Here is a 15,419-nt window from a genome sequence, read left to right as displayed (position 1 = left end):
GCTTTTTTCCGAATTCCCCAAACAATCGGAAAGGGGATTCACCAGAAAAAATGACTTTACCTCAGTCCTCAGCAGTCCAATCCCTGTACTTTTTGCAGAATATCAGTCTGTCCCTGATGTTTTCCCTGGAGAGGATTGGCTTCATTGCTGCCCTTCTTGACACCAGGCCATCCTCCAAAAGTCTTCGCCTCACTGTGCGTGCAGATGCACTCACACCTGCCTGCTGCCATTCCTGAGCAAGCTCTGTACTGGTGGTGCCCCGATCCCACAGCTGAATCAASTMTAGYAGACGGTCCTGGCGCTTGCTGGACTTTCTTGGGCTCCCTGAAGCCTTCTTCACAACAATTGAACCGCTCTCCTTGAAGTTCTTGATGATCTGATAAATGGTTGATTTAAGTGCAATCTTACTGGCAGCAATATCCTTGCCTGTGAAGCCTTTTTTGTGCAAAGAAATGATGAAGGAACGTGTTTCCTTGCAGGTACCCATGGTGGACAGAGGAAGAACAATGATTCCAAGCACCACCCTCCTTTTGAAGCTTCCAGTCTGTTATTCAAACTCAATTAGCATGACAGAGTGATCTCCAGCCTAGTCCTCGTCAACACTCACACCTGTGTTAACGAGAGAATCGCTGATATGATGTCAGCTGGTCCTTTTGTGGCAGGGCTGAAATGCAGTGGAAATGTTTTTTGGGGGATTCAAAGTCGAGGGACTCTTTGATCACTCTTCATAACGTTCTGGAGTATATGCACATTGCCATCATACAAACTGAGGCAGCAGACTTTGTGAAAATGTATATTTGTGTCATTCTCAAAACTTTTGAACATGACTGTACTACGTAATCCCTCATTTACTCAAGTGTTTCCATTATTCTGGCAGTTACCTGTATGCTGCCCTACAGAGTTGTGGAAAGTTGGTAGAATCTTATTCCAAATGATTAATAAATGACTAAAATAATATGGTATAATGAAGCCCTGTTCACACTGCAGACCTTAATCAGTTTTTCAAATCCGTTTTGGAATACTGACTGTCCAAACAGCAATTTATAAGTGACCAAAATCAGATTTGTGTGTTCAGACTATAAACTGTAAAAAAGACTGTTCAGACAGCAGTCATTTGTTGACATTTCTATGCTCATTGTCATAGTAACAACAGGTGTGTGCGCAGTGGCTGATTGATGGTGGTGCTCCTGCTACCTACAATTTAGAAGTTATGTCGCAAGCCGAGGTGACAATGCCTTTCATGGACGTGTCCCAGTTGCTTTGAACGTTCAAAATCATAGTGTAAAAAAACATAAAGCCTTTTAAAGTCTCAAAGGAAAAGATGATCCAACTTTCAAAATGAGTCCTTATTGGCCACAGCAGTCAACTAGCTAGCCACAGTGGTCAACTAGCTAGCCACAGCGGTCAACTAGCTAGCCACAGCGGTCAACTAGCTAGCCACAACAGTCAACTAGCTAGCCACAGCGGACAACTAGCTAGCCACAGTGGTCAACTAGCTTAGCCACAGCGGTCCACTAGCTAGCCACAGCAGTCAACTAGCCTAGCCAACAGCGGTCAACTAGCTAGCCACAGCTCAACTAGCTAGCCACACGTCAACTAGCTACCAAGCGGTCACTAGCTAGCCACACGGTCAACTAGCTAGCCACAGCGGTCAACTAGCTAGCCACAGCGGTCAACTAGCTGCCACACGCGGTCACTAGCTAGCCACAGCGGTCAACTAGCTAGCCACAGCGGTCAACTAGCTAGCCACAGCGGTCACTAGCTAGCCACAGCGGTCAACTAGCTAGCACAGTGCGGTCAACTAGCTAGCTGTTTTCTTTCTAGCACATTCACTCATTTGTTTGTAAACAATTAACAAGCTAAGACTAACACATGTCTTGTCAAATGTTGAGTAGCTAGTAAGCAACAAAAATGCCAAATAAGTCTAAAAACCACTTGAGGGCAAATAATCAGATTTGTATCCGATTTCAAACCACCTACAAAGGTGTTTTGAAATGTGGCTTGAAATATCCGATTCCATGTACTTTTAGGCTATTCAGACTGCAGAAAATTAATATTCGAATCGATATGCAAAAAAATGTGGATTTGAATCACTTCAAACTGACAATGTGAACAAGGCTTATTGGCTGACAAAGGTGCTTACACCATCTATTACATCTGAGGTGTGAAGATATCCACAAAATCAAGACATCTTCGTTTTTTTTGTGTTTCATTAATTTGGAATATGTTCTAGAACTTTCTTCCACTTTGAACAGCAGTAGTAGTAGCTCTATAGGAAAAACAATTAAAATCAAACCCTTTTTAGATTACTTTTAAGACAGCAAAATGTGAAGACTGTGCACATGGTTTGTAGACTTTCCCTAGGCACTGTAGCTGGACATTTAGTATATATATTCCCACAAAATAGTATTACCATGATCCTCCCTTCACACGTTCAGACAATGCAGTGATGCTAAAGGCAGATATCTAAGACGTAAGGTCCATCTGCTGGACATCAGACGGGACGACTGCAGCAAGCCAACCACATCACCTCGACCCCGTCGCTCGGTTTATCATAAATCACCTTAAAACCCACATCACCTCACCCATAGCTCGGTGTTATCGTAAATCACTAAAACATCACCTCACCCCATAGCTCGGTGTTATGTAAATCACCTTAAAACACCACATCACCTCACCCATAGCTCGGTGTTATCGTAATCACCTAAAACACCACATCACCTCACCCCATTAGCTCGGTGTTATCGTAAATCACCTTAAAACACCACATCACTCACCCCATATGCTCGGTGTTATTGTATATCACTTAACATCGTATACCTCACCCCATAGCTCGGTGTATTCGTAAATCACCTAAAACACCATATCACCTCACCCCATCGCTCGTGTTATCATAATAACCTTAAAACACCGTATCACCTCACCCCATAGCTCGGTGTTATCGTAAATCACCTTAAACACCACATCACCCCATAGCCGGTGTTATTGTAATCACCTTAAACACCACATACTCACCCATAGCTCGGTGTTATCGTAATCACTTAAAACACCGTATCACCTCACCCCATAGCTCGGTGTTATCATAATAACCTTAAAACACCGTATCACCTCACCCATACTCGGTGTTATCGTAATCACCTTAAAACACCGTATCACCTCACCCCATAGCTCGGTGTTATCATAATACCTTAAAACACCGTATCACCATCACCCCATGCTCGGTGTTTATCGTAATCACCTTAAAACACCATATCACCTCACCCCATAGCTCGGTGTTATCATAATAACCTTAAAACACCGTATCACCTCACCCCATAGCTCGGTGTTTATCGTAAATCACCTTAAAACACCAAATCACGCACCAATAGCTCGGTGTTATTGTAATCACTTAAAACACCTATCACCTCACTCCATAGCTCGGTGTTTCGTAATCACTTAAAACACTATCACCTCACCCATAGCTCGGTGTTATCATAATAACCTTAAAACACCGTATCACTCACCCGCATAGCTCGGTGTTTCGTAAATCACCTTAAAACACCACATCACCTCACCCCATAGCTCGGTGTTATCGTAAATCACCTTAAAACACCACATCACTCACTCATAGCTCGGTGTTATCGTAATCACCTTAAAAAACCGTATCACCTCACCCCATAGCTCGTGTTTATCGTAATCACCTTAAAACACCGTATCAACCTCACCATAGCTTCGGTGTTATCGTAAATCACCTTAAAACACCCCATCACCTCGGACCCGTCGCTCGTGTTATTGTAATCAACCTTAAAACACCGTATCACCTCACCCCATAGCTCGGTGTTATCGTAAATCACCTTAAAACACCTACATCACCTCCATAGCTCGGTGTTATTGTAATCACCTTTAAAACACCACATCACCTCACCCCATAGCTCGTGTGTTATCGTAAATCACCTTAAAACACCGTATCACCTCACCCCATAGCTCGGTGTTATCATATAACCTTAAAACACCGTATCACCTCACCCCATAGCTCGGTGTTATCGTAATCACCTTAAAACACCGTATCACCTCACCCCATAGCTCGGTGTTATCATAATAACTTAAAACACCGTATCACCTCACCCAATAGCTCGGTGTTATCGTAATCACCTTAAACACCATATCCCTCACCCATAGCTCGGTGTTATCATAATCAACCTTAAAAACACCGTATCACCTCACCCCATACGCTCGGTGTTATCGTAAACACCTTAAAAACACCACATCACCCATAGCTCGGTGTTATCGTAAATCACCTTAAAACACCACAACACTCACTCCCATAGTCTCGTGTTTATCGTAATCACATTAAAACCACCGTTCACCTCACCCATAGCTCGTGTTATCGTAATCACCTTAAAACACCGTATCACCTCACCCCATGCTCGTGTTATTGTAAATCACTTAAAACACCTGTATCACCTCACCCCATACGCTCGGTGTTATCGTAAATCACCTTAAAACAACCGTATCACCTCACCCCATAAGCTCGGTGTTATCGTAATCACCTTAAACACCCGTATCACCTCACCCCATCGCTCGGTGTTATCGTAATCACCTTAAAACACCACATCATCCTTGGATCCCCAAAGATGTGCAGGTGACATGATTCAATGAAATGGTTAAATAAAAAACCTTGACAATTCTCATAATAGTATTTATTTTGTAGTCTTTCTCGACAACCCAAAAACACATAAGACATTACAAAACAGATTCAGTAACTGAGGTGACTTAGATTAGATAGGCAACATAGACGAGTGACTCAGACAACGATATAATCTGGTAAATTCTGGTGGAGCCTTGAGAGAGATATCTCGCGTCAGTTAAATTCTGGCTTCCTTAAAACAGTGTCTCAAATAAGAATTTAATGTTTATTCTCTTCCAGTAGTGCTTAGAAAATTATAATAGATTTAATAAAGTCTCAAACCTGTTGAAAATGTCTCAGGTTAGCATTGCTTTTAAAAGTTTGTGGCTCTTGGTGTGGTTAAGCCCAAACCAATGACAGAAAGGAATCTGTAGACATGTTCAGGTATGATACATACATACAAGCATAAATACATACATCTGTATGTGCAACAGTTTCAGTATTTTAAACCTCTGAAAATAGAATTATACACAATCACTCATTGTCTGCAGGACTGAGTCCAAGTGGCTGTAAATAGATTCCTTTTCTTTGCGACCAGTAATAGATCACACGTCACGACAGGTCTGTATCATTCTGCTGTCATGATGTAAGGGATCTTAGGACGATGGTCCAAGGAAAAGGAAATGATCTGTCTAAGACCGTTGGACCTTCTACATGGAACTCAGTGTCCACAACATCTTCCAATGGGCAAAGAGTGTGGAGAATGATTTAGAGTTGGAATGGACACAAAACTCAACAACAAAAAAGCCCCACTTTCCCAAACTACAAAAAAAAAAAAAGGTGCCAACAGACAAAATGTTGACACAGCTTCATCTAGAGAAATAATACTGTGCCAGCAACGTTACTAAAAACTTGTCAAACAGAAATCTGCACGGCTTTGTGTAGTAATCCTAAAGCTGGAATCGTTAATGGTGAAAATGCCACATCCGTTTGTGATATTACCACAACAAAGACGTTACTGCAAAAACAACCAACACTGTTGTTCCCCCTCTGACACCAGCAATAGAGGAACACAAAACATACTGCACATTTTGTTTTTTACCGTGCAGCTTTGCAACTAAAACAATAACAGTGGTGGGGCAGCCAGTGGCACCGTCTCCCCCCTGCTGCGGATTCCATCTTTAACTTTGTTTGTATGAAACTAAACTTTTTTTCCCTTTCTTATTTAAGGTTTCAAATTAAGACATGACATCAGTGCTAAAAACAATTGCAGTTCTTATTCTTAGTTCCTTTTAGATTCAATCTTTTTGGTGATTTTGCATGTCTCAGGTAGATTGAGCGAGCATTATTTAGCATACACACACGCATTTACCTTGATATAGATCCCCAAAAATAAAAACTCATCCAAACTCTCTTTTAACCACTTAATAGTTAACTACACATTTCTTAAGACAGTCCACAAAACACTAGTTTGCATGGAGGAGACTTCCAGTAGCCATCTGACGGAAGATATGCAGCAGAGTGAGCGAAGGATTCTGGGATAGCGTTATTCCAAACAGGAATAGTCAGGAGTGGGAAGATTGTCTTCATCCCGTTCTGAACAGACCTGTTGATGTATGGTTAGGATTCAGATTCGCATCACGCCTATAAAAAGGAAGGAAGAACAACTGAAGGGGGTCATCATCATCACCAGCTGTAGAATACTGGACGGGAGTGTCAATGCATATCTACCATCTTCTGACCTGAAGAGAGAAGCAGAGGAAAGGTGGATTTAAAACACAGTAATACCGATTGTCCTACACATAAAATGTTATTCTATTGACCACTGCCAAATTTTCCCAACATGTTTGACAACCCTTTAAAATGGTAACAAGTAGACCACCCTTCCAGTGACAACCCTTTAAAATGGTAACAAGTAGACCACCCTTCCTGTGACAACCCTTTAAAATGGTAACAAGTAGGCCACGCCTCCTGTGACAACCCTTTAAAATGGTAACAAGTAGCCACGCCTTCCTGTGACAACCTTTAAAATGGTAACAAGTCCACGCTTCCTGTGACAACCCTTTAAATGGTAACAAGTAGGGCCACGCTTCCTGTGACAACCCTTTAATATGGTAACAAGTAGGCCACGCTTCCTGTGACAAACCTTTAAAATGGTAACAAGTAGGCACGCTTCCTGTGACAACCCTTTAAAATAGTAACAAGTAGACCACTTCCTGTGACAACCCTTAAAAAATGGTAACAAGTAGGCCACGCTTCCTGTGACAACCCTTTAAAATGGTAACAAGTAGACCACCTTCCTGTGACAACCCTTTAAAATGGTAAAAAGTAGGCACGCTTCCTGTGACAACCCTTTAAAATGGTAACAAGTAGGCCACGCTTCCTGTGACAACCCTTTAAAATGGTAACAAGTAGGCCACGCTTCCTGTGACAACCCTTTAAAATGGTAACAAGTAGGCCACGCTTCCTGTGACAACCCTTTAAAATGGTAACAAGTAGACCACGCTTCCTGCATTTTCCTGCCTGAAAAGTAAAAAATAGTGATTTTATAACTATAAAATGATCACAATTTTCTATGCTATTGTATTTCCATGTGGTCAGTGTTTGTCCCAGGCAGATTGACCAGAGAGAGCACGAAACGGGGGACACGGAGACGTATTCACTACTCACAGTGCCATCACTTCACCACTGGGGGTGCACATAGCTGTAGGTGGGCGTGCCTGGGTGTCGGTATGTGGGCATCGTGACTTGGTGGGGGCGAGGGGATTCGGGGAGTGCGTCAACAATGTTCCTGGAGAAGGGAGGGAGGTGGAAAAGGTCAGGAGTTTAGACAAGAGCAAAACTATTTCTTCATCCTCGTCAAAGATTTGTACGCTGTGTAGAGACAGGATAGTATAAAAAAATAGGAAAATATTGGAACTCACCGGCTGACATGGCCATAGTGGTCCCTGCTACCATCCCCATGGCAACACCATTGTGGGGGCGAGGCGGGTGGTGCATGGGCGGGGCATACATGGCTGCTGGCATCCCATTGGGCTGGACCACTGTAGTGTGATGTATGACATGGGGCGGGGCTGCGTACAGCGGCTGTGTGTAGTAAGTGCCTTGATGCTGAGAGAGAGAGATCTCGCGTCAGTACCTCAGAGAGAGAGATAGACTAGTGTACTTAGAGAGAGATAGATCTCACGTCAGTACCTCAGAGAGAGATAGATCTCACGTCAGTACCTCAGAGAGAGATAGATCTCACGTCAGTACCTCAGAGAGAGAGAGAGATCTCACGTCAGTACCTCAGAGAGAGAGAGAAGATCTCACATCAGTACTCAGAGAGAGAGAGAGATCTCACGTCAGTACCTCAGAGAGAGAGAGATCTCACGTCAGTACCTCAGAGAGAGAGAGGATCTCACGTCAGTACCTCAGAGAGGAGAGAGATCTCACGTCAGTACCTCAGAGAGAGAGAGAGAGATCTCACGTCAGTACCCAGAGAGAGAGAGATCTCACGTCAGTACCTCAGAGAGAGATTCTCACGTCAGTCACTCAAGAGAGAGATCTCACGTCAGTACTCAGAGAGAGATCTCACGTCAGTAACCTCAGAGAGAGATCTCACGTCAGTACCTCAGAGAGAGAGTTCACGTCAGTACTCAGAGAGAGAGAGAGATCTCACGTCAGTACCTCAGAGAGAGAGAGAGATCTCACGTCAGTACCTCAGAGAGAGAGAGAGATCTCACGTCAGTACCTCAAAGAGAGGAGAGATCTCACGTCAGTACCCAGAGAGAGAGAGATCTCACGTCAGTACCTCAGAGAGAGAGAGATCTCACGTCAGTACTCAGAGAGAGAGATCTCACGTCAGTACCTCAGGAGAGAGAGATCTCACGTCAGTACCTCAGAGAGAGAGATCTCACGTCAGTACCTCAGAGAGAAGATCTCAGTCAGTACCTCAGGAGAGAGATCTCACGTCAGTACCTCAGAGAGAGAGACAGATCTCACGTCAGTACCTCAGAGAGAGATCTCACGTCAGTACCTCAGAGAGAGAGAGAGAGAGAGATCTTACGTCAGTACTCGGAGAGAGAGATCTCACGTCAGTACCTCGAGAGAGAGAGATCTCACGTCAGTGCCAGAGAGAGAGAGAGATCTCACGTCAGTGCCAGAAAGAAAGGAGCTCACGTCAGTAACCTCAGAGAGAGAGATGAGTCTGTCAACGCTAGAGAGATCCGTCAGTCAGAGAGAGAGAGAGATCTCACGTCAGTACGCCAGAAGAGAGGAGAGAGGATCTCACGTCAGTACCTCAGAGAGAGAGAGAGATCTCACGTCAGTACCTCACAGAGAGAGAGAGATCTCACGTCAGTACCTCAGAGAGAGAGAGAGAGATCTCACGTCAGTACCTCAGAGAGAGAGAGAGATCTCACGTCCAGTACCTCAAGAGAGAGAGAGAGATCTCACGTCAGTACCTCAGAGAGAGAGAGAGATCTCACGTCAGTACCTCAGAGAGAGAGAGAGATCTCACGTCAGTGCCACATTGAGCCAAGTACAACTACAGCAGCAATATGCAGCAAGCTAATGTGTATGGACTCAATTCAGACCAAGGAAATGTCTGCCTTTCTTACGCACTTCTCAGTATTTGGTATTCAGACTTAACTTATTCAGTCGCGTAATGCGCTCTGCAGGAGTGGCTACCTTACTCGCTCTGAATACATTTAATTTTTAAAATATTCTCTGATCTTGTGGATTATTTAAAAGTATTTATGAAACCCTTTGGGCTGGGGGCAGGGACTTGGCCCTTCCGGCGTCTCGGGGCAGGTGGGAGTCGAGGGCTCCCACTGATGGGAGCGCCCATTCGTATTGTATTGTATTAATAAAAATTCTTATTTCAAAAAATACCGTATATATATTTAGGATATTTTTTTTAAAGATTTGGAGAGCCTTTACGCAGAAAAGAAAGAAAATGGTGGTTGGATTCATTCGGAAAATTACCACATTCAGTTATTTAACACACGGTAACGTTGGAAGATTAGTGTACATAGAATTATGATAGGGAGAATAGTGTACAATAGTAGGTTATACCCTCATCTATTGCCTGCACTAACCACGGAACTGTGTGATGTCACAGCCAAGTACAGCGCTAGGTTCAAACTGTTACGGCTTGGCATAGGAAAAATGCTCACTAACAGGGAGGCTAACAAATTCATGCACAGTATGGGAAATATCTGGGATCTTTCAATTCGACTCATGAAACCAACACTTTACATGTTGCGTTTATATTTTTGTTCTGCAAGTACAGCAAATAAATAAATAGGTTACGTTTTACTACTTCCGATGGTAAAGGTTGACTGGATATGTTGCAGTAGTCTGTAGATGAACTAACAAACTAACGGACTGACCTGTGCGTAGGGGTTCTGTTGGGGGTAGGCGCCTCTCACAGGGTATACTGCTCCAGGGTAGGGGTTGGGTGACGAGGAGTAAGGTGGGACAGCCCCCGTGGTGGGCGAGCAGGACATTTTAAAAGGAGTGCCCGGAGCGTAACCTATAAGAGACATTTCAGAGATATCATCTGGGGAATTACACATTTTAACAGGAAAAAAAACCAATGAACACTTCAGGGTTGGCCTTTGTCCTACGGGCTTGTAAAGGGACTGATTAATGTCCGACTCCTTTCTGAATCTGTACAACACAAAAGAGGGACGTTTCAGTCAACGGCAAAATATGTGTAGCTGGAAAACAAGACGAGAGGCAGAAACGTTTGTCTGAATTCAATCTTCTCTCCTGAGAGCTGTCTGGTTCTCCCATGTTTAGCGAAAGGTGATGAAACCATGGTGTACAGAGTCACAACACAGCAGCAACCGCTGAAAGCTGCCGCTACACTACGTACAAAAGACTGCGATCGAATTCGACCGATTCAATTCAGGTCAGGATTTAGCCTTCAGTAATGTATCGGGTTGCAACGATCCCATGATCAGCTGCACGTTCCTGCCCCCTGCACAAACTGATACGGTTCAGCTGGGGTGTACTCACTAGGAACCAAACGGAACGGAGAGGGACCTACCTGAATGTGTCCAATGGAAACTCAATTGCAACGGTTTGGACTAATGATTAGACCCCCTGGGGGTGTATTCATTATGGAAACCGTTTAAAAACCAAATGGAAGAAAACAGAGCAAAACATGAGTTTCTATTAGATAAATTCAGGTCATTCAGGTCCTTCCATTTGCCTCCGTTCAGGAAATGTTTCGCAACAGAATCTGTGTAATAAATACACCCCTGGTGAGGTTGGGAGATCAATTCCCACAGAAATCACATACTAACAATGTATTCACTGACTGTACAAGGGTAGGCTTTTGCATGCAGCTCTGGGAGGGACTGTTACCTTACCCGTGGGGAAGGCTGGGTGGGTGGCTCCAGGGTGGTACATGTTGGGAGCATAGGCAGAGGAGGCCGCATACCCCACAGGGAATCCAGCTGCGAGGTCATATGTCATACAAGTCAAGTTCAGAAGCATCAGACAGACATTTAGAGAAGACACAACACTTAGAGAGATTTTTTTTTATATAAAACTGTGTGTAAACACTACAGGCTCACAAACTGGTTAAGGGGCTCTCTGCCTACCTGGGTATCCTACTAAATGCCCCTTTTGATTGGCATAGGGGACCCCTGTTGGTGCAGGGCAGTACACTGGGTTCATAATGCACACTGTTCAGATACTGCAACAACCAAGACAAGAAGCAAACATTATATTGTTAATGTTAGATCAAATCTGATATGTTCTTCATTAAAAAAACAGTTTTGGAAAAAGTAGCCACTTGTCATACTTGAGTAAAAGTAAAGATACCATAATAGAAAATGACTCAAGTAAAAGTCACCCAGTAAAATACTACTTGAGTAAAAGTATTTGGTTTTAAATATACTTAAGTATCAAAAGTACATGTCATTACTAAAATATACTTAAGTATCAAATGTATAAATCTTTTCAAATTCCTTATATAAAGAAAACCATGTGTTTAGTGAGTCCACCAGAACATAGAAAGTAGGGATGACAAGGGATGTTTTCTTGATAAGTGTGTGAATTAGACAATTTTCCTGTCCTGTAAAGCATTCAAAGTGTAACGAGCATTTTTTCTACACCCACAATAACATCTGCAAAATATGTGTATGTAAACAATAACATTTCATTTGAGTACTTTTGGGTGTCAGGGAAAATGTATGGAGTAAAAAGTACATTATTGTCTTTAGGAATGTAGTGAAGTAAAAGTAAAATGAGTCAAACATATAAATAGTAAAGCAAAGTACAGATTAGAGGTCGACCGATTAATCGGAATGGCCGATTAATTAGGGCCGATTTCAAGTTTTCATAACAATCGGAAATCGGTATTTTTGGACACTGATATGTTTTTTGTTGTTGTTTTTTTACACCTTTATTTAACCAGGCAAGTCAGTTAAGAACACATTCTTATTTTCAATGACGGCCTAGGAACAGTGGGTTAACTGCCTTGTTCAGGGACAGATTTTTACCTTGTCAGCTCGGGGATTCAATCTCTCAACCTGACGGTTAACTAGTCGAACGCTCTAACCAGCTGCCTTACATTGCACTGCACGAGGAGCCTGCCTGTTACGCGAATGCAGTAAGAAGCCAAGGTAAGTTGCTAGCTAGCATTAAACGTATCTTATAAAAAACAATCAATCAATCATAATCACTAGTTAACTACACATGGTTGATGATATTACTAGTTTATCTAGCGTGTCCTGCGTTGCATATAATCGATGCGGTGCGCATTCGCGAAAAAGGACTGTCGTTGCTCCAACGTGTACCTAACCATAAACATCAATGCCTTTCTTAAAATCAATACACAAGTATATATTTTTAAATCTGCATATTTAGTTAATATTGCCTGCTAACATGAATTTCTTTTAACTAAGAAAATTGTGTCACTTCTCTTGCAACAGAGTCAAAGTATATACAGCAGTTTGGGCCGCCTGGCTCGTGGCGAACTGTGTGAAGACTATTTCTTCCTAACAAAGACAGCCAACTTCACCAAACGGGGGATGATTTAACAAAAGCGCATTTGCGAAAAAAGCACAATCGTTGCACGACTGTACCTAACCATAAACATCAATGCCTTTCTTAAAATCAATACACAGAAGTATATATTTTTAAACCTGCATATTTAGCTAAAAGAAATCCAGGTTTGCAGGCAACAACAGTTTGGGCCGACTAATTTGCCTAACATTGAAGGTTGTGCAATGTAACAGGAATATTTAGACTTATGGATGCCACCCGTTAGATAAAATACGGAACGGTTCCGTATTTCACTGAAAGAATAAACGTTTTGTTTTCGAGATTATAGTTTCCGGATTCGACGATATTAATGACCTAAGGCTCGTATTTCTGTGTGTTATTATGTTATAATTAAGTCTATGATTTGATAGAGCAGTCTGACTGAGCGATGGTAGGCACCAGCAGGCTCGTAAGCATTCATTCAAACAGCACTTTCGTGCGTTTTGCCAGCAGCTCTTCGTAATGCTTCAAGCATTGCGATGTTTATGACTTCAAGCCTATCAACTCCCGAGATTAGGCTGGTGTAACCGATGTGAAATGGCTGGCTAGTTAGCGGGGTGCGCGCTAATAGCGTTTCAAACGTCACTCGCTCTGAGACTTGGAGTAGTTGTTCCCCTTGCTCTGCATGGGTAACGCTGCTTCGAGGGTGGCTGTTGTCGATGTGTTCCTGGTTCGAGCCCAGGTAGGAGCGAGGAGAGGAACGGAGGCTATACTGTTACACTCGCAATACTAAAGTGCCTATATGAACATCCAATAGTCAAAGGTATATGAAATACAAATCGTACAGAGAGAAATAGTCCTATAATTCCTATAATAACTACAACCTAAAACTTCTTACCTGGGAATATTGAAGACTCATGTTAAAAGGAACCACCAGCTTTCATATGTTCTCATGTTCTGAGCAAGGAACTTAAACGTTAGCTTTCTTACATGACACATATTTCACTTTGACTTTCTTCTCCAACACTTTGTTTTTGCATTATTTAAACCAAATTGAACATGTTTCATTATTTATTTGAGGCTAAATTGATTTTATTGATGTATTATATTAAGTTAAAATAAAAGTGTTCATTCAGTTTTGTTGTAATTGTCATTATTACCAAAAATAAATAAATAAATAGGGCGATTAATCGGTATCGGCTTTTTTTGGTCATCAAATAATCGGTATCGGTATTAAAATCATAATCGGTCGACCTCTAGTACAGATACCCCAAAAAACTAAAGTAGTACTTTCAAGTAATTTTACTGAAGTACTTTACACCACTGTTAAAAACAAAACCTGGCTATAGTAAGTGCCATACTGGTTGCTGTCACATAACGTATTGCTTGTCAAGGAGGATGCAATGCTATGTCATGACTCATGATCTGAATCCTTTTAGCTTCACAACCAAAACTATGTGAAGAAGGTAGCTAGCTAGCAAACCAGTTAAACTAGCCGCAATAGCTAACTATAGTACAGTGCATTCGGAAAGTATTCAGACCCCTTGACTTTTTCCACATTTTGTTACATTACAACCTTATTCTAAAATCATCAATCTACACACAACACCCCATAATGGCAAAGAAAAAAACGTTTTTTAGACATGTTTGCAAATGTATTAAACATTTTAAAAACTTAAATATCACATTTAAATTTCATCCCCCCCCAAAAATCGCTAAGTAACAAAGTCTTCTAATTTTGAGTGTTCATGTAATGTTCAAAGCATCCTGAATACACTTGTTTTGTTGTTTAACCTTTATTTAATTAGGCAAGTCAGTTAAGAACAAATTCTTATTTTCAATGACGGCCTAGGAACAGTGGGTTAACTGCCTTGTTCAGGAGCAGAACGACAGAGTTGTACCTTGTCAGCTTGGGGATTTGAACTTGTAACCTTTCGGTTACTAGCCCAACGCTTGGCTACCCTGCCGTCCCATCACCTAACCTGTGATTTTTATTAAAACAAATTCCACCCTGGTCATAGACCTAAGCCATGACAAAATACGTAGAATTGCAGTAAATTACCTTAAAAACAGTAACCCCCCCTGGGGTTGTGCTAGGGGGCACACATAGTAAATCCAAGCCCTCTTCAAAAGTTGGCAACCCTGAGCAGCTAGCTAGTATATACACAGATCAATGTTTTTCGTAAATCATAATTAGCCATCATGTGGCGCCCTTTCACTTGACACATTTAGAGTATGGGACCCCTGGTCGCAGTATTGGAAATGGACGTGTATCGATTAACGAACAGCTACAGTAGTGAACGATAGGGCAGCTAGCTAGAATTCAACACATTACGGTAACGTTAGGTAGCGAATTGTTAACAGTGACATTATTCTTGTGCTTCTTGTGCTGACAAATCCCTATGGAGCGTTTAACTATGGAAGCTAACTAACTAATATATGTTTATCAATGGGCGATGCAGTAGCTCCACAACAACAAGGGCCGCGGGGTGGCATTGTGTTGGGGCTTCAGTCGCATCTCTCTCCTTGTAGTTAATACTGGCTGTCCCATCCACCTCTTCATATTGTCAATCTTGGCAACTGGTTTAACAATAGATGCCAACTGTAATATTAGGAATAGTTGTCAACGTTACTTACAGTTGTAATTTCTCAGTTTCCGACTGCTGTTCTTTTAGGCTCAGATGTTTACTTTTGGTTATTGTATTTTTGTTCTCACGGTCTCTGGTTGACGCTGTTCTTTTCTGCTTGGCTCACTGCGCACAAAAAATTCTCCAGCAACCGGCGTCACTTCCGAGTACAGTGAGTCTCCATTGTGCCCATGTCACATGAT

The 15,419-nt window shown here is 42.2% G+C and overlaps 1 protein-coding gene across 1 annotated transcript; it reads right to left on the bottom strand.

Annotated features, from left to right (window-relative positions):
* Nucleotides 1-6,258: 6,258 nt before the first annotated feature.
* Nucleotides 6,259-15,302, bottom strand: LOC112069574 (myelin-associated neurite-outgrowth inhibitor-like). The gene is given in 8 exon segments (XM_070438592.1): nt 6,259-6,348; nt 7,277-7,365; nt 7,368-7,397; nt 7,531-7,717; nt 9,982-10,124; nt 10,969-11,055; nt 11,203-11,286; nt 15,218-15,302. Coding segments are annotated over 6 exon segments (600 nt in total). The 5' UTR covers nt 11,279-11,286; nt 15,218-15,302; the 3' UTR covers nt 6,259-6,348; nt 7,277-7,288.
* Nucleotides 15,303-15,419: the final 117 nt, after the last annotated feature.

The sequence above is a fragment of the Salvelinus sp. IW2-2015 genome, unplaced genomic scaffold, assembly GCF_002910315.2.
Source record: "Salvelinus sp. IW2-2015 unplaced genomic scaffold, ASM291031v2 Un_scaffold1052, whole genome shotgun sequence".
Taxonomy (NCBI): Eukaryota; Metazoa; Chordata; class Actinopteri; order Salmoniformes; family Salmonidae; genus Salvelinus; species Salvelinus sp. IW2-2015.
The sequence above is the reverse complement of the archived record's forward strand: the minus strand, read 5'-3'. Positions and strand labels throughout refer to the sequence as shown.